General features: G+C 37.6%; 1 protein-coding gene across 5 annotated transcripts in view; it reads right to left on the bottom strand.

Annotated features, from left to right (window-relative positions):
• RUNDC3B (RUN domain containing 3B) overlaps positions 166-19656 on the bottom strand; it is a 44587-nt gene continuing 25096 nt past the window's right edge. For 3 of the 5 annotated variants that reach the window (XM_021387408.1, XM_021387411.1, XM_021387410.1), the window contains 4 exons: positions 19347-19504; positions 5084-5230; positions 4630-4745; positions 166-2710 (listed from right to left, as the gene is read on the bottom strand). In XM_021387408.1, the coding sequence (XP_021243083.1) occupies positions 2565-2710; positions 4630-4745; positions 5084-5230; positions 19347-19504 (567 nt within the window). In that variant the 3' untranslated portion in view covers positions 166-2564. Of the gene's footprint in view, positions 2711-2738; positions 3090-4629; positions 4746-5083; positions 5231-11776; positions 12043-19346; positions 19505-19656 lie in introns of those variants that run through there. The other 2 variants (XM_021387412.1, XM_021387413.1) reach the window with 2 other exon arrangements.

Here is a 19656-nt window from a genome sequence, read left to right as displayed (position 1 = left end):
AAAAGACAAAAAAGCCGTAACAGCAGATTTTGGGCCACACAATGGAATACAGCAACGTCTCCCTGTTTTCCAAGAAGAGAATTTGCTGCAAATTCACTATTACTGTAATTTGCCAAATGCTCTTATTTTACCTTGTTTGATTAAAACAGAGACAAAAACTAGTAATGAGTGATGATACAAAATGTTTAATTTACATGCAACACTTATGGAACATCAAGGCAACAAAACATACAATTTGGGCATTTTTTCAGTGTTTTTTTTGTTTTTTGTTTTCTTAAAAATGATTGATGTTTAAAACTGAGAAAGACACACATAACTGATTTCCCATGCACAAAATGACACCCAGAAACTCACAGCGGTGTCAGACTACATAAAAGACTTCAGTTAAATGACACGTGAATTTCACACCAGTAGCTCCAAGAAAAGAGCCATCAGCTAACATGACTGAAGATCATGATCATAGTCCCCTCCAAAACACTGATGAAGTGGGAGAAGTGTTTAACAGCAAGAAGACTGATTAAATCACTACACCTTGATGGAGAACGTTAACTTGTGGAATCCGGATTCCCTTGTTGTATTCACAGTAGACATGCACTCTCTAACTTATAAATTAGTATTTAATAATGTTACTCAACTGCCATGACAGAACAGGTACTTAATTGTAACAACCAAAAAACAGTTACATGAAGGAATGGGCATTCTGACAGTGTATGAAAGGATTTGATGTTCTGAGTTCATTACAGAGAAATTAATTGAATGGTTTCATGAGGGATTAAAAAGTAAGGCCTGTTGGATTTCGCTAAGCCGCTGTAAAATTTTCTGTAGAAATGGCCTCTACCCTTGTTTATTAGCCATAGATACAGCAACCTCCAGCACTGTGGGCTAGAGCTGAGGAGATGTATCTTGAACCGCATGCAGCAAAATCCAGCAATGCCTCGAGTTACAGGGTCTGAGCCTCACACTTGCAGAGGCTGAATGTTTTCAGTGGTTTTAGTAAAGGTGAGAGTGAATTCTCTTTCAAGCCCACCCTACAACGACCAGACTATTGTAGTAGTGCCAAGGTACCATACAAGAGGCAAACCAACTAAAACCATACAGTGTAGTGACATACTGTAAACATCTGAGAGTAAGCAATTGAAAATCTGTCTTGTATTGCAACTATCATGTAAACAATTTATGAAACTTCTTTGGCACAAAAAAAGCATTTTCCCTAGCACTTATAAATACAACATACTTACATGCACTTAAGATTTGTTTAAAAACTTACTAACCGTACTGAGAAGCATTACCTTGCTTAGCAAAATTCTTAGATAAAGGATCCGTTATATCTTACAAAGAATTAAGAATATAGTTTGCAATTCAAAAATTAATTTGCAAACTTTGAAACTGTAGGCTAATCTGGAAAGTTAGTTTCATTTAAAAAACGTTACAGGCTGTTTGTATCAGTAATTTAAATCAATGGCAAATAATTTGAGAAAACTGATTAAACAAGTTCTGCTGTGTTACCTATCAAAGAGAATACCTATTGCACTACTACAGGAATGAGAACAACCTTTAACATGAGAATACTGTCATTACATTGCCTTTGTTTCCCCTTTTTCACTCTCCTTGGCTGAATGTTTTCAGTGGTTTTAGTAAAGGTGAGAGTGAATTCCCTTTCTTTCAAGCCCTCCTTACAATGACCAGACTATTGTAGTAGTGCCAAGGTACCATTACAAGGTACCATTCCCAAGGAGCCAACCCCATCTTCCTTAGTCCCCCTCTTTCCAGTAAGGCCAATAAGCCAAGAAATTCCTTGTATAATATTAAATTATCTGTAAGCCAGGTCACTCAAAAGCTTGAAATTTGGTGAGCTTCCTCAATATTTACAAATTACTAAGTATGCTTGACTTAAATGATCAACTTACATTTGTTATTGTCATGCAACTTTAAGAATTACTAAGAGTGCTTCAGTGTGATTCTTCAGTGCGATTCAGACATCTCATTAGTGCCGTGATGCTAAGAGGAATGCAAAATCTAACACTGAATCAACTTGAGAAGAGCTCTTGATAGGTTAAATACGCTATTTGAGGTCCTATGCAACATTCACAGATGAAAAGATGGATTTTTAAGTAAAATATTTATTTGCCTACAAAGACTGGCATTAAGTTTTCCTGTCTCTTCTGCAAGAGTTGGTATTTAAAGCACTGCAGAGAAGCACCACGGCTATAATAGGGCCAGGCTGTTAACCACTGAAAGGAGAAACAAAGGTCGTGGCAGTTAAGTAGGAGACTGATTTCCAGCTGCTTCATTTAAAAATCAGTCAGAAGCATCAGAATTATACGTGTTGTACCCGACCAAGAGTTAAATAATTCAGGACTAAAGCAGAAAATTTGAAAAAGTCCTCTGGGGGAAAAAAGCTGGAATGAAAAACTTGGAGAATTTGTGAATTAAACAGGTAACCATGAAAATTAAAAATAAAGCAGCTCATTTTTGTCTTAGAACTAGCAGTCTTCATTGGAAGTCATATTACGGAACATAAACCAAACGCATACAACACAAAGTCCTTCCTGCTCGTGTGCATCTCAAGACGGTGTTAGGCCTGGACTCGTCATCTCTGTCGTGGGACTTGCAAGATATTCACTTGATTTCAGACTCGTGAGAGATTTGTAGCTTGCTACTGAAGTAAGAGAACCACAAAGACCAAGCAGTGATGGAGTGTCCTCCTTTCCTGTCAAGAAAAACAAGAATTAAGCTAATCATTGCAGCACAAGATGATCTGACCACAAAAAAAATGAGGGAATAAAAGAAAACGTTTCACTTAAGTTATTTTGAATCATACGTTACTGCTTCAGCACATACATACCTCACAAATGCAGTTAGAAAGACATCATTAATTGCTACCTTCCCTGTTCAGATGGAACAGAAATTCCTACCTCTGCATCACCGCCTGGGCTGCAGTCAGCCTCCACAGAGGGAGGCTCAGAGGTTCCACTGACTGCACAGTGAACAGAAGACACGATTTCAAGCACTGGCCTTAGCTGAGTACATGGTAAGTGGAAACGATGTTACTAATGCATCATCAGTATCCCGGTGCTAATTCTGAATCCCTGGAAAGGATTAGAACTAACTGCAATCAGAACATATTGCTTTGAAAGTAAACATGGTGGGTTATTTTTTTTTTTAATTCTTGGTAACTTGAGGCATGTTATTTTGTGCCAGTTCAGCTAATAAATTACATTATAAAGACACTGATTACCAATATACCTCCCTGTTTTGTCTTTCTGGATCACCTGCAGAATAATATAGATCACCTTAAACTAAGTTTAAAAGCAGCTTAAAAAGGTCAGACTTCACCAGGCCAATCTGCCAGAACTTTTAAAATCACATCTAAAAAGTAGCACTTCTTAAAACTGTCTGACCTCTTCCCAACAGAAAAGCTCTATTTTTGTAAAGAAGGATGCAAGAAAACAAAGAATACCTTGCCTCAAACAGTTATGGAAAACAGACATGGTTCACTTGTTGGGTACAGTTCTTGAACTCATTGTGTGAAAACTAAACCTGACTACATGATTAATTCAATAATAACGTGAAAGATTGCCACTCTGAGAAGTACACGGGGGGGCATGTGATCCTGCTGTTAGAATATCGTGTCGCACAGAACTGTATTAAAGCTGTGGTGCTGATGGATCTCATGACTTAGAAGTGAGTCATCATGCCACCATCCTGAAATCAAAACCTAAGGTACTACTAGTGTTTTCGCTACATCTTAATCATCTTAATTCATGGAAGAGAAAAGAAAGTATAAACTTCAAAGGATTAATACTGAAAACAAAACAAACAAAAAAACCAAAACCCCACACTCAACTGCTGAAAGTAAATCAGCACAAGAATGCTCTTCATAACAGACACGCTGTTTTTATGTCCATTTCTCCACACTAGCTTGAAACATTTAGATTTTAATACTGGTTACTGTTTTTAAGAAGTTCTAAATGTTGCATTCATAGTATTTTCTAAGTAAAGAATTTTGAAGTTATGAACTAGTAAATGTCTGCTTGAATTTGGTATCTCATGAGATAAAAAAAATTGCTTAGAGCAATTCCACTTCTGTGCCCCAAATACTGCTGTTTCACTGCTGTTTTTCAGGCATTTCTCCGCTTTTCAGAATTGTCCACTAGATGGAGCACGTAAACCTTGTAAGCCTACAGATTTGGAAGGGCTCACGATATTGGATTTATATATTAGCACTGCCCACAGCATGTTCCTTTAAGTTTTCCTTTAAGAAAGAGGAGCAGGATGGGATCACCACTGGAATCATCCAGAAAAGGAAAAGAGAACTTAAAATATTCCATTTAGTTATAGGAGGAAGATGCCTTTCTCAGGTTCTATGACGGAGAAGGAAGAAACACATTGGAAGCTTGGCCTTCAAAGCAGCACAAAGTCCTATAATTATTTGGAGGCAAGGGCTAGTCTTGATAAATGCAAACTTATTTGAAAGTTAATAAAAGCCCCTAGAGAAACTGAAAAAAAAGCATAACAATGGAGAAAAGATGCAGTTCAATGTCTCAGACTGAAGATGCACCTCATGGGGTCAGAAGATCAGAGCTATGAAGTACAAAACAAACTGAAGCCATTAGTCGGGCTCCGTACCTTCATTTAACAAGTTCATTCCGTCCTGCTTGCCATCTTGTGAGTGGCCTGGATCCAGAGAGGTTTGAGAAAGACTGACGTCTGCTGAAAGTTGGTCCAGACTTTGAAAACTTTTCCTGTAAAACAAATAATAATTTTTAAGATCAACATATTTCATGATCTCAATAGAAATATTTTTCTTTTAGAAGTTTTTTTTAAGAAATAATACTGTAATCATTCTTAGTAACTCTTCTGTGATTTCTAAAGCACTGTTGCTAAAGTTTTTGTTTGTTTGTTTAATTAATCCAAAGGCAGGAAATTTTTATGGTAATTGAGAAAAACAATTTTTATGCCATCTGACCCTTGTAATTCATAACAAGCTATTCCTATAGAATATGCTTAAGAATATGCTGAGGGAAACATTGCATTTTGAGTTTCTCTGTTCCTTTGAAGTTAAGTTAAATATTCAGCTTACTCATCCCATTGCTGATTGTGCTTTCTATAGAGTAGAGTGTCCAAGGCAACAGCATTGACATCCAGAGCTCCTGGGGAAGGCCACTGATTGGTGAGGTGAGTAGTTAATTCCTGTCTTGATCTCAAGTCATTATTCTTTAGCACAGTCCTGCGAATACAGACAATGCAGTTTTCAGAAGCAACTTAGTAAGAGAAAAAGATGAAATAATATTCTTTCTGCAAAAGTATTTAAAAAAAAAAAACTAGCATTTTAAAAATGCTTTCTGCCAGGAAGCTGGTAATTAACAGAGCAATTATTTCCCCTTTGCGGCAGGATGGTTGGAACTAGGTGATCTGTAAGGTCCCTCCATCCCAAGCCATTCTGTGATTCTGTTTTGCAGACCAACGATCAGAACTTCGTGTCCTTTTCCCCCAATTTTTAGGACATTTGAAATGCAACCCGCCTCCTCGTCACTCCCAAATAAGTATTTCTGCAGAAGGAACTGAAAACCTTACAGCTTTTAGTGAACTTTGTATCTGAATTACTGAAAAAGTTAACAGAAGTACCTTACAATTCAAATTAGTTTTGCCTCCTATTCTCATGAAGCAGATCAGTGTTCTAAAATTTTGGAAACAAGGAAGCTAGTACGCTAACATCAGAAATCCTCTGCTAAAGATCATACAGAAGTAAGGAAAATACACAGTTCTTCAGGCTTCAAGACAATGCCAGCCTTTTTCCAGCAGTATAAGGCAACCTCCAAGCTACTCTTGCGTTGTAGTATAACTCCAGAAACAAAAGTAATATTGCTTATTTACCCACAAATCACCAAACTGTGAAATTACCAGGCAGCAGTACAACGCTGCTTAACAACAAGTTTGAGTATCTGTGGCCTAAAGTACACGACTCATGTTACAGTATCTCCCTACTGAATGCACTCAGTTGAAAGCCAAATGCAGTGCTGTATCTGAAATACCAAGCTGCACAGCAAGTTGAAGGACTATTGATTGTATGCATACATTTAATGAGTTAATGAGTATTACTATCAGTACATTTATTTTTACAATGCAGCTTTTATTCTTGTGATACCTCAACTGTTTACAGACATGAACCTCATTCAGTAAAGGGCATCTAATCCTACCCAAAGAGCCGAAATTCCCCTGAAAACAAGGTAAGACAATAGTAAGTTCATCAAGTAATCTTTAGTAACTGAGTTTGAAAAAGGAGGCAGATAGACAGCAATTCTGCAGGAGAAAGCATTCAAGCAACAGAGCAAACACCACTATTTTCAGGAAATGTTTCTCAAGATGATGAATTCCCTCAGCTTTCACTCAAGTAAACAACAACTTTTCCTCCCAGGGTTATCCCTCACATTCTGCTGTCTGAGATGTATATAGGAAGAACAACTTCTGTGGCCTGCAGCTCTCTGTAATTTCAAATATCCAGTGCGCTACGCACTTCCCTGGGGTATCTCCGTAATCCCATGGGGTACCTGGAGCTAAATGGGATTGTTAAAGGTTTGTCGATATGAGGAAAGCAAACCAAGTGATGATGAGGTTAGCTAGGTCCTCATCCAGAAGGACTTGCATGATTTCAGTGAAGGACACTCAGTTTATATTAGCAATTAAGCACACAGTAACTAACAAAACTCATACACATACAGTGTGTACTTGTGAATTCCCATCTAGGTAGCTCCGCTATGTTATTACCACACAACTCAGCAGCAGTGTTAAGTTCTGAATAAATAAATATGCTGAGCAAGGAGAACAAAATGCACGTGTGCAGATAAGTTGGAAACAGTGGAACTTCTGTATTTTACGTGGGTTTCTATATTGGAACAGGCTCCCCCGGGAGGTGGTTGAGTCACCATCCCTGAATGCATTTAAAAACTGTCTGGACACTCAGGGACATGATTTAGCAGCATGTTCTTAGGGTAGAATGGTTAGGTTGTGGTTGGATTTGATGATCTTGAAGGTCTTTTCCAACCTGAGCAATTCTATGATTCTATGACTGGGGCTTGTCCCACAAACCTCCACGCTACAGTAGTTTCATCCTTTCTGCATGGAAGGGAAACAGGCAGTAAACTGGATACAGAAGTATCTCTTATTACATTATTTTACATGTAAAAATAATTTTGAATATACAAAATCAGCCTTAACACAGCACCTAGCTTTTACAAAAAAGCAATACAGACAATAAGAAGTAAGAGAAAGTATTCACAGCAGGTGCTGGTAGTTCCCACCCATTCTTTCAACCTTGTAAGTTATTTAGGCATCTGTCTTCTCACAGTTGTTTTTAAAGCATGATAAGATTTAGCTGCAGCAAAGACTTGTTAATAGCACAGCCTGCAGACAGTTGTTCTCTGAGGGTAAACAAAGGCACCATCAATTTACACATATTAACCAGACTTCTAAGCGTCAAAGAATTAAACTTCACAGTTTACATCATCCTCAGGCTTAGTCATCATGAGATATCACACAGGCTTTCAAAAAGGAGAAGAAACGGAGACAAAAGTGTTTACCACACAAGTTAAAAAGGAAGGAAATAGGATCACGTTTTAGTGGCAAGCATGCAAATGCCAAAACACTCAAAGTGAAAAGCGACACAACAGTGCTGAGCGCTCCCCTACTCTACGTATTGGTCACATGACCATTCTCAAAGAGGCCTCAAAAGACAACGTATTTTATGCAGTGCAGAATCAATCTCTACAGCACTGTTCCTCCGGTCGCAAGCACTGTAATCTGTGCTGATCAGCTCTGGGCTGCAATACTTCAATGGCTGCAGTAGGGCTTTTCTTAATCATCACCACGACTGCAACGAAGATTAGGAACTTTCCTCTGCATGTTGTTTAAACAGCTGGGCAGTAAAAAGGATACTGCTATTGAAACTTATTTATCTGACGGTATAGCAACTTAAGTTTGGTGTATAAAAGCCTTCTGGGGAGAAATCAGAATAAAGACTTCACAGCAATAGGAAATTCATATATTTCACAAAACATTCAAGAATAAAGTGCAAACTTAGGATTTTTTGTAATTTACACACACACAAAAGGAACTCTTTGGATCTTGACTGGAAAATAGTTCAAATCTGTGGCAAAGGGGCAATAAAAGTTCACAAACCCAATGATGCAATATCCAATATTCTACATAAAATGCTGGTGAAAGCAGGTGTGCAGTAAAAGACAATGAACCAGGACAGTCTAAGTACAAGCAACTTCTATCCTACCACGTCAGCCCCAGACAATGAACCACTGGCAAGAAGCACCAGCTGAATACCAGAGTGACTTGAATGCCTGTAGACCAAGAAAGCAAGTTTCCAAGCAGAGATTTTATAAGAGAGATAATGTCATAAGTCAAAAGCATCACTTATATAGAACAAAATCCATAAAATATTGTAAGAATAGTGAAGATCAAACTATACAGTTCTAATTTTAAACAAAATTCCATCTTAAACGAAATTCAGTAAAATACTGTTCTATTGTTAGTGACTTCGTAGCTGTGATATTTAAGATACAGTTTGGATAAGATATTTAAACAGAGGAGTACAAGTAGGTACATTCAAAAAAAGGGAAGAGGAAAAGTACAAGGAGACAAAAGGGTTTTAAAGACATTAAAAAGAAGGAAATGTGATTATTTTGTTAGTGAAAACAAGCAAACAAGCATATATAACAAGCTGTTAAGCATATATAACAAGCTGTGAAGTCCCTTTTCATCAATCAGGCTGGAAATTGAAAAATTGAAAGTCAAAAAGAAGTTAAGAACAATGGCTTCTAAATACAATCATCTCAGCCAGGAAGTCGGTCCAGTGCATATTTATAAGAAATTGTACGATTCTGTTTGAATGAAAGAAAGGCAGCAAGGGAGGTATGGCTGAACAGAGCATCCTGAACTAACATGGTGAGACCACGGACTGCAGAAAGTTTTGTGTACAGTAGAGAGGGAATGCGTGAGAATTGATTAAGAAAGCAGAGGGCTTAAACTGATTTACGGTACAACAGCTAGTTTGGACATGAAAAAATTCTTGTCTGTGAACACTCATGAACTTATTTTCCCCCATCCACTAACTGCTATCTTCTCTGCCTGCAATCATTTCCATCCCTTCACAATCATATCTGCGAAAAACAGAAGATGATCTCTTTTGTAATCTCCAGAAATGATTATTTTTCTCCTGCTTGCAACATTTTTGCCCTAAGCAATCCTCCTCTCAACAAATATTTTTGTAAGATAACTTGATATTGCGTTTAAATTTTTGAAAACTATCAAAACAAACAGGCAGAGAGAGCTCCTAATTCTTTTACAATTAAGTGATATACTGAAAAATGATAAGAATAAAATACTCAGTGAAACTCTTCTAGGTACTTATTAAAGGAGAAAGGAAACATGCTATGTGCTTTTGACTTCCACTCCTTAAATTGTGTATTTAAGGAGGAGGGAAAAGTGATCAGTGGAATCTTCTGATAAACATCTTCTCCACTGGTGTTCACATCGTGCCTTAGTAAGGTGCTCTCCAGAATATTTACTTGCTGATTTACTCAACTTTGATTATCTTGAGATGTTTATTTCATAACTTACAGTTCTGAAATGATTTACTAAGGATGTGCAGAATATCATCTATGGTACACATACAATAATAAAATGAGTCAACGAATTAATGCTCATCTACACCCGCGCCCCACAGTATGACTCCCATTCTGCTGTTCTGGTAAAATCACACAGGAGCTGAGAAAATGGATCACCAGTACGGTCAGGTTTGTTCTTGTTGGTGGTGGGTTTTTTTGTTTTCTTTCCTGTTTTTCTTTTTTTAAAGAAACATTTAAAATACATTTAATTCATAAGCTAAAGCCACAGACAGTTCTGCTTGCACTAACATTGCTTTTGGCAGCTCCTTCTCAAAAACATACGGAATTACTCCCCTGACTTAACACACCTAACACCTCTGCAGCTTAAAACCAGACCTGATTTGATTTGTTCACTCATAGCGGGGAGAAGAGGAAAAAATAAAACCCGCACATGGGGCTCCTGCATGCAAAATGGAAATGATATAAAAATGTGATTACCTTTGATTTCTTACTATCCTGTAACCATATTGCGTCTGGGAATTTAAAAATAAATAAATCAAAATAAGAAATAATCTCAAGCGTAAATCAAGGTAATATAGAAAAGCCTCATCTTGGTCACCACCTAAAATTCTTGACTCTTTTCAGCGAGATTTATCCTGGATCATCAAATTCAGATTCGCGTGACTGGAAATTTATTAAATAGATTTATTAGATAGATTTTTCTGTGTAATAAACAAGAAGTCAGTTCTGTTTCCAATTATACCTAAGAAAAACCAGTAATTTCTTACCTGCAAGTTTAATTTCTCCAAATCCAGAAAATGCCAGTCCAGTTGGCAATTTGCCCTCCTACCAGCAGATGAAGACAGGAAATAAACGAAACAGACTAATTCCCTAAGAAAGGGAATTATATCAGATGAATGCTCCAGTTCAAGAACTACCTGAGTAGTGAAAAGTAAAAGCGAAAATAAAAGCTTAAAAAATAAAAGCATTTGAATAAGGAAGAACAAGCTTTAAAACTTTTACTTAGGACAGGAAACATGGAATGCAAACTCAAACTGATAGCATACATGAACATAACTAAAATCTGTAAGAGCAACTCTAAAATAAAAGGGAACTCTCAAGCTGTCAGTACTGCAGCACGACAGCGAGACGTCTGGACTGGTATATCATTGGACTTTGAGAAATTAGATCAGCAGGTATGAAAATCAGTTACTTACCAGTGGATTTTGATGCTGCAATATATCACCTCTCTTAGCTGCGTGCCCTGTGCACAGACATAGTACTCCCCAAATCTGATTCCAGAGCAGCTAGTTCCCAGCAGACTTTCTAATGGCAGCCGCTGCAGTGGGAAAAAAAGCAGGCACGTCCTACCACATCGGTTCTCTTACTGCTTCTGACTGGCCAACAGATCTTCACGTGTTAGCAGCAACGGTACTGGCTGAGCCACAGAAGAGATCCCCTTGACGCTTCTTCACCAATACTTCTAGTCCCTTCTCATCTCCTACACATCTTGAAACATATCCCCCAGTACTGAAATGACTGTCAGCGATTTCAGGGAGCTTTTGATCTCCTTGACCCTTGGAGTACCTCCGACAAACTTATACTGGCAGAGCTACCTGCAGCCTGGCTCTTGATCTCTCATCTAATTACAGCGAAATTTCATTTCAGAGTACAGACATTATCCAGAATGGATCAGAACACGCGGCAGCGCCTTAGCCTTAGTTTGAGTGTGCTCATAGAAATAGCACAGCAGCACGTGGCAGCCGCCTCTTCCTGTCCTTGCACAAATAACCAAGCCCGACTCCTTTGGAAGGAGGAGAACAGGCGCAACCCAACCAGATTTCCCATATTTTAGGGACTGCCTGAAAGCAAAAAAATACTGGACTTGATTAGCAACCGAACTACTGAAAAAAGTGCAGGGGAGCTTTTAATTCTGTTCTTCAACTATCTGTTTCTCTGTTGGGAAATAGAGGACTCCTAGAAAAACAGCTTTCTTTTTTGACAGATTATCAAATTTGCCTTCAGTAAATAACCTCTCAAATGGAGCTTGCTGTTCAATGAACTGTAGGGATATATTTTCCCACATCGTTTACGTAAAGACAAACCACCGAGCCATAAATCAATTCCTTTTAAAAGGAAACAAGCAAATATGTGAATACTGACTTACTTTCGAGATACGTTTTTATTTTTTTTTTTAAACAAAACAAAATAAAACAATAATAACGACAAAAAGCAGCATGATCTTTTTGCTAGATAGCTGAACGGCGACCAAACTACAGGAAGACCACAACCAAAACAGCAGCATGATGGAGCTTCAGAGCCCAAGGCGATTACAGAAGGAGGAGAAGAGTTTAAAATCTGATCCAAGGGGAAAGGTAAAAATGCAAAAACAACCAAAACCACCGTCACACACAGAGCAGGAGAACTGGAGAAATGAGAAGGAAAAAAAAAAAAGACGGTAAATAAAAATCTTCTCCAGGTGTTGCTTGGTTTATAGTTTAAATAACAAAATAACAAAAACCTTATCATGTAGTATTTGCGCCAGAAAATCTCACAGACAAATAAAGCACTAAACTTAAGCACAACCACTTCCCATCCAAATAGAGTTGTCAGGCAACAAATGCCACTGTACTTCCTTCAGTATGACTTCAGGTTTTTGTTTTTTTTTCAATTTCACGACTTTTGAGAAATCACTGAAATCATGTTTTAATTTAACAAAACCCCAAAAAAACCCACGATGCAAAGTTCTTGCCTTAAAATGGAATTTCAAGGAATGAAAAACGTTTAATCCTGACTGTACAAATATCACTTGTACCTCACTGCCCATTTTTCTATTTCTTTTTACTGGATTATGCTTAATTGTTTATCTCATTAATTTGCGCCAATAAATATAACCCAAAGAAATCGAAGTTTAGAATAATTTTAATTATTTTCCTCTTGTCTAAAGAACCTCAGAAAGATCAACAATAAAGTAACCTCTGCAATTCTCACATTCTAATCAGGCAAGGTTCTTCCACGCACACAAAAGCTGTGCGTACTTTTACAATTTGTCTTCACAGTCTTTCTAATTGGGTATCGAACTTCATGTGACATGCTTTGTACATTAGAAGAATGTAAAAATAACTTTTAACTGTTCTAATTTATGCACAAGCACTATCAAATTCTTACTTTTCTTATCAGTATCTAGAAGCAAACCTCCAGGAAATGAATGAGGGGTAAGAAATGAAGAAAGAAAAATTGGAATGTCAGAAGCAAACAGTAATTCAAGACTATTTATCTAAATGGGTAAAGCACATAGAGATCAAATTCAGTGTCTATTATGCTTAAGGACTAATGATTATGCATTGTGATTGGCTTACTCTATTTTTAGCTGATGCTATCTATCCTGTCTGTGTGCACTGTGAGAATCAAGTTACTCGAACCCTTTTATAAAATCAAAGTCTCGGGTTCACCTGCTCTAGACAAGAGTGTGGATAACTCTTTGGAGTTATATTCGGAAAGGAATTAAAACATGAAAATATTGATATTTCTTGTACAGGTTCTTCTCTAGCATTATACTGCTATAGTATTTTAGTATAAATCTTTTCAAACCTCTATTTAAAAGTTCAGAATCAGATACTAAAATATGAAGATTTAAAAATAAACCCCACTCTATCTTCTGTGTCTTGCAGAGTTGCTATCAACCCAGAAACTTCTGGCTTCCCGCTATGCAAGAGACCCACACGATCCCTTTGGGTGCTAAGAATAGCACGTCCTCTGTCCTCTGAGGCTTGGCTGTGATTTTTTGTTTAATTCTGCATACTTCTTTGCTCTGTCTCGCTCTCTGTGCTGTGAATTGCAGGAGTCTGTCTGTCTGTGCACCACACCCAGCTGACCTTTTCCTACTTACACTTCCACTCCAAAAGGAAACTCCCCTGTCTTCAGAGGTTCCCACCTCACTGCAAGCAGCACCTGCTCCCTATCCGCACCTTTGTAAAACAGAGCAGGCGTACAATAACGCACCAAACTTCAAAACAAAGAGGAATTCCACAAAACCAAACTAAAACACACTGCATAAATAAAAGAGTTACATCATCAGTTGAAATATGCACTATTTTTTATAAGCTATGTTTCAAAAAAGTTATTAAAAAAAAAGAGTACAAGTTGAGTAAAGAAGGAACTGAAAACAGACCAGACTATAATACTAAGTTTTGAGAAGTGATGCTGCAAACTTGCGGGAGACAGACAACATACAGGATGCACTACAAATAGAAGTGGATAACGTGAACTATAGTTTGACAGTAAGGATTCATGGGAGCTTTAAAAGCAAAGGATTAGCACTCGACTTCGACATTCTAGGAAAGAAATTCAGCAAGAAGATCAAACATTAAATTCTAATCTCCCAGTTCCTTTCAGTGAGAAAATAAAGCATCTAGAACAAATTGGATTTACTGTACTTATGAAGTTGAGGAAATCAGTTTCTCAAAAAGGAGAAAAGCCTTACAAGAGGACTAGCTGAAAACGAAGGGAAGAGTCTTAAAGAAGTGATCCGACTTTCCTGCTTCTCCAGACAATTTAGCTCTTGAGGGAGGATTATAATGTGCCTTGCCTGGCTTTTTAAGTTCTACTCGCAAGGAGACACAAGGCACAGGTTAAACCTCCAAGCCTTTGCTGAGACTATTCTGCTTCTCCTTCCTTGGACAAGCTTCTCTCTGCTTTGGTCTTGACAGCAGAGGTAGAGCCCACATCTCTACAGCCTCGTGCACCTTCACGTGTCACCGTCCCCTCCCTACCCAGGGCCGAACACTTGTGGCAGCGCAAACAACGCTGACTCACTGATGAAAAGCACAGACACAACTGTCATAAGCAAGTTTTTAACTAAATGGGGCATTAATTGTCTTTGGAAATGGATTGGAGTACTCCACAAATTAATGCCTAGAAAACAGTGAAGGGGTAGGCTGTGTACCAAAAAAAGGGAAACATGTACAGAGCATTTGCTGTAATTAAAGGCTTTCACTGTTGCAAGTAGCCTTTCAGGATTGCAACTCAATTGCGGTTTACTGCCTTTAAATAGATACTTACAATATCACCCATATAGGAACTGCATTGTTGGATCTATCAGACAAGTATATTCAAATATTACAACAGAGCACAAACATTATCTGGATCTTGCAAGACTGAATAATTCCAAAGTAATGGCCGGAAAAATTAAATACACTTAACTTTAAGACTTACTAAATCACACAATTATGCTGACACACTTAGTACAATACGAGATGTGAGTGACCCTACGATCCAAATCTTATTTGTGCCATAATCAAAGACAGAACTCCAATTACCACAGAAGAGTTTCCCTGAGTTTCCTTCCCTCCATGAAGCACTGGAACAAGACAGTGACATAGGAAGAAACAGCAGATGGAGATAAACAGAGAGCCATAAAAAGACAGAAGAACTGTGCAAACTAAGAAATACATTTCCAATACGTGTGTTAAATTAACATAAATACTGAAAAGGAGTCTTGCACCAGGCACAGCAGCCTGAACACCTGATAAAACTATTCTGAGGAAATCCATGTTAGTAAACACCACACAAATCACTCGTCATTTCAACAAAAATCACAGTGGGAAAAAAATTACATCCTTTAAAGCGTTATAAGTTGAGGTTTACACCTTCGTATATAATGCTTTCTGTTCTCCTTAGGATTTTATTGTAGAAGATTCTCTTTGTTAAAGTGATCAGCTTTTATAACATCAGTGAGTCACAATCCAGGAGATGAGTCACTGTTCAGTAAATTGATGGAACCCCTTTTGTAATTACATATCAGCGCTTAACGTATAAATGTCAACTTCAGATACAGAATCTCAACTTAAACCTTTACAGTAGCAAAGATCAGCTGAGAATTTTTGCCATAAATATAGGCAGTGTGTAAGCTAAAGGAAAGACCAAGAATCACTTGAGGTGAAAAAGAAAAAACGTATTCAAGTGAGATATTCAAGTTTTAATGCAAGGTTGTTGTGTGCGAACAGTTCCAGAATTGCCCGGTCAGTCCTCTGACTGAAGGGGTGTGCAATCCAAACAAATCTGGAGATCACTGCTCCAAGATGCATCCAACTCACGTTCACAGGATATCAGAGGATGAAGAAATTGCCTCCTTTGCAGCTTTGAATACTCCAGGATCCAATTCCTTGATGATTCAATCTCTCTCCCATTGCATTTTGAACGTTAGGAAAATAAAAATGTTTTCTTCAGTTGGACACTCCATTGATCATAAGCTTCTCTTGGCTGTCCTCCTGTGAGTTGTTACATTTAAGCACTGGCTTTAAGAACTGCTCCACCTCAATTGTAAAAAAAAAGACACTATTTTTATAGAAGACCAGAGCCAAAAGCACTGCTCTCTAACGCTGAGCTGCAAGAAGTCCCAGGTAATGGCAGACTGGAGTCGTTTCAGATTGGTATAAGCAATCACCATGTGCAAACAGTGTACTGTTTACTGGGCCATTAAATGAACAGCAAAACAACCCAACAGTATGATGCAGAAGTACAGACTGCAGCAACAACTTAGGCAATAAGAGACAAGTCGGGTCACAGGCACAACCAAATTAAGCTCTACTGAATCCCAAACCACAGCTAGAAATGCTCCAAGTAGTATTTATACACGATGGTCACTATCTTCAAAATCACATTTGTCCTGTGCTTTGGAAACTTTTAGAAGTAACACAACCGTAATATTAATCCCCCTCACTGCAACAGCGACAGCAAACATTTCTCAAGAAAGCAAATGAAAGCCAGAATATACCTCATTGCCCTTATTATAGTTGACAATCACTTGGCAATATCTTAATCTGCAGAGAGTGTGGTAAGAGATGAAGCTGTTCTTGACCAGCTGAGCATTCGTTTAAGCAGGTCTGACTGACAATAGGTGGCCTACTGCAGCTCCGCTGTTCTAACCTGATTTGCCAGACAACTGCCAGCAAAGGGAGATATTCAATCTCCAGATGGCTGGGCTTATTAGTAAGAAATTCAGTTAAGTTGAGACACACTTTTTTTTTCTCCCATGAATAACAAATAAGACAAATTTTCAGCTTCACTGTTTTCCAAAAATCAGTATTCATGAGATTCATAAAGTGGCTTTTAACTAGATTAAAATTTGTTTATTGTAGTTTGAATACTCAAGCTTCTGAGTCAAAGTTAATGTTCTACAATTTCCAGTATTCTTTATTTTCTCATAGTGGCTCTTCAGACAGAAATGATTTCTAAGTTGCTTCAGTCTTCCCATCTGATATTTATTCCACAGTTTCCCTTATGAAGCATAAATATAGAAAAGACTTGCTGTAGGTAATCTAATTTATAAGCTGAGGTCTTGTTGACCACCAGTGTCATCTCATTTCCAGGTCAGCAACAGTAAGAACCTATGCTGCCAAGAAAGTCTCCCCTTCCTTTTATTTTTCAGAAGCAGACCTAAACAAAGTCAGATGCTGCCCAAATCCACTGGCTTGATGAGAATACATGTAAAACATTTTGACTTGCACGCCTTTAAAAATAAGATTGGAAATATCAATAAACGCTCCAAAAAATTTGATGTAGTAGAACTTTCTGCCTTAACAATAACAGCCAGTGGAGTAGATTAGTGACATCAAAAAGAAAACATAGAATGTTTATTTACAATAGTTTCCATTACACAGAAAATGATCCTAAATCAGATCTCAGAGTGTTTTACAAACATTAACGTTATATGTCTCAGACAGAATTATAATCCCAAACTTGCTCTTAGCTGCTGGTAAAGAATCCAGAGACTACAGAACACATTCATGACTTCAAAAGGCTACAAATAGTAGCAGAGCAAAAGACTAGGTATAAAATTCCATCAGCACTGGTCTAAAACAGCCAGACCATAAAAAGCAACTGCCAAAACTCATGCGTAATTCCAGATACATTAGTGACAGAACATAATGTGCTGCAAGGTCAGTGCTTCATCCTTGGTCAAAGGTAGAATAAAATAAACAGAAAGAACACAAAATACAAGTATAGAAGAACAATTAAAAGATGTTAATTATGACTGTTGTTCACCATGAACCTGCTAGTGTTCCTCTCTCACAAGAGGAACTATGGGCTCCTAACATAGTTTAAGAAGGGTTCACCTGGCAGGCACTCTACACTCACAGTGATAACAATGCAAAATTATATCTGGGGACGGAGGTATCTAGCGTAATCCAGGCTCCTGACTACAGTGTCTCGAAAAAGCTACACAAGAACACACTGCCAGGATAGAACAGAAGCTGCTCCACAATTTAAGCCTTTACGTTCAAAAGCCAACAACCAAAATAAAAGCCCAAAGACTGAGATCTTTACAACAGTCCAATTGCATTCAGCCCAGCTAAAAAGGAATGTTCAAAATTTCCAAATAGAGTGGGTTTAAATGAGCTCACTTCTCGCTCCCAATAACACTTCTGCCTGACACTCGGAAGTACTCAGGCAGGTCAGAGAAGTATAGCATGAGTTGTAACCTCTACCAGGAAGTTCAGAACAGAACTCTAAGAAGTATCTTTCCAAAGTGTGAATGCAACCAGAAAAAAAAATGCAACTCACAAAAAGTGTTTTTTAATTTGACTTTGAAATTGACGTAAATACAATGCAAATGCTGTATTCCTGAGGATTTTCATAGAACCATTTCAAGTACTGGCAATCAAACGATTTACTGTAAGATGGGGTTTGGAGAAGCTGCATTTTACTGCACAGAACAGACCCTTTTGTGAGACAAAAGGCAGAGGGAACCTACATATTCCTAAGCCATCTTTCTATTCTCTCCATTTTGCATTTCAAAGGACACATCTCGCTTTCATTTTACTTCAGAGCTGCAATACATAAAAATTACCCCACATCTAAGATAAATTAATTTCTTTTGTATTTCTCATGAACAGCACATGCAATTACTGCAGCTGTGTACTCCAGCAGTCCTGTGGAGCTTTATCACCTCAAAGTGACTTTTCCATCTAGCTGGATCATTAAACAAAGCCAGAGAGTATCTATGAAAAGGATGGTATCCCCCTGCAAAACAGATAGCGCTGTGAGGATATACTACCTCAGGATTGTATGACACTTGAACGCTTACCATATTGTGTCACTTTTACTATTAAAAAGATTAAAAAAAAAAACTATTTCAAGACTTGTCCTGTTATTTTAGTCGTTTGCATTGCATTAAATGTGAGTAGCAAACTGTTTCATCAATTAGAGTATTTTTAGGATCACTAGATTCACACTAGAACTTCTACTGTGTCCGAGACCCACTTAGATAAAATAGAACCTATATAAAGAAAGAAAATAAGTAGTTCTTTGCCCTCTCCTACTTCCCTGTTCCCTGCTTAACTTTTTAAAACCAATATTCAAAAGGAAGTTATTTCTAATAATGTCATTTTTTTCAAGAGTAGCCTTAAAGCCAGAAGTAATAAAATATGAATAACATTTTAGAAAAACGTGTCAAAAATGTAAGAAAGTTTACTCTCATCAATTTCAGATTTTCAGAAGATAGTTCAGAGTTATTCAGACTTACAGGAACACATTTGTTTCAAGGCAGGCATTTCTGAATATAAGACTTGTCAGAAAAAAAACCAAAAGCTGAAATAATACATTAATTTCTTTAAGGAGTTTGACTCATTTCCACAGGATCAAAAGTTCTTCATATTATGTAGTTAAATAAGTTAAATAAATTTAGTAATACTGCTTTCACAATGTTTCTCCATTATACTGACTTACAACTGGTCTTGCAGTTCCATAATGATATATTCCAGCTGTTCCTTCTCCATTTTATGGGCTAGATCCATATCTTCAATTCTTTGTAAGAGCAGTTTATTCTGCGAGACAGATTCAGAGAGCTGGTTTTCTCTGAGCCGTACCAATTCTTCAAGGTAGCCCTGTAAATATAAGTGTTAGAAAGCTTTAAAGAACATACAATCCAAAAAGTTTTCATTATGCATGTTCATGTTTTTCTGGTTTAAAATAAATCAATAAATGGAACTGTATACATTTTACACTGACCAGTAAACTGACTTAGGATTAGTAAGAT

The sequence above is a fragment of the Numida meleagris genome, chromosome 2 (assembly GCF_002078875.1).
Source record: "Numida meleagris isolate 19003 breed g44 Domestic line chromosome 2, NumMel1.0, whole genome shotgun sequence".
Classification (NCBI taxonomy): Eukaryota; Metazoa; Chordata; class Aves; order Galliformes; family Numididae; genus Numida; species Numida meleagris.
The sequence above is the reverse complement of the archived record's forward strand: the minus strand, read 5'-3'. Positions and strand labels throughout refer to the sequence as shown.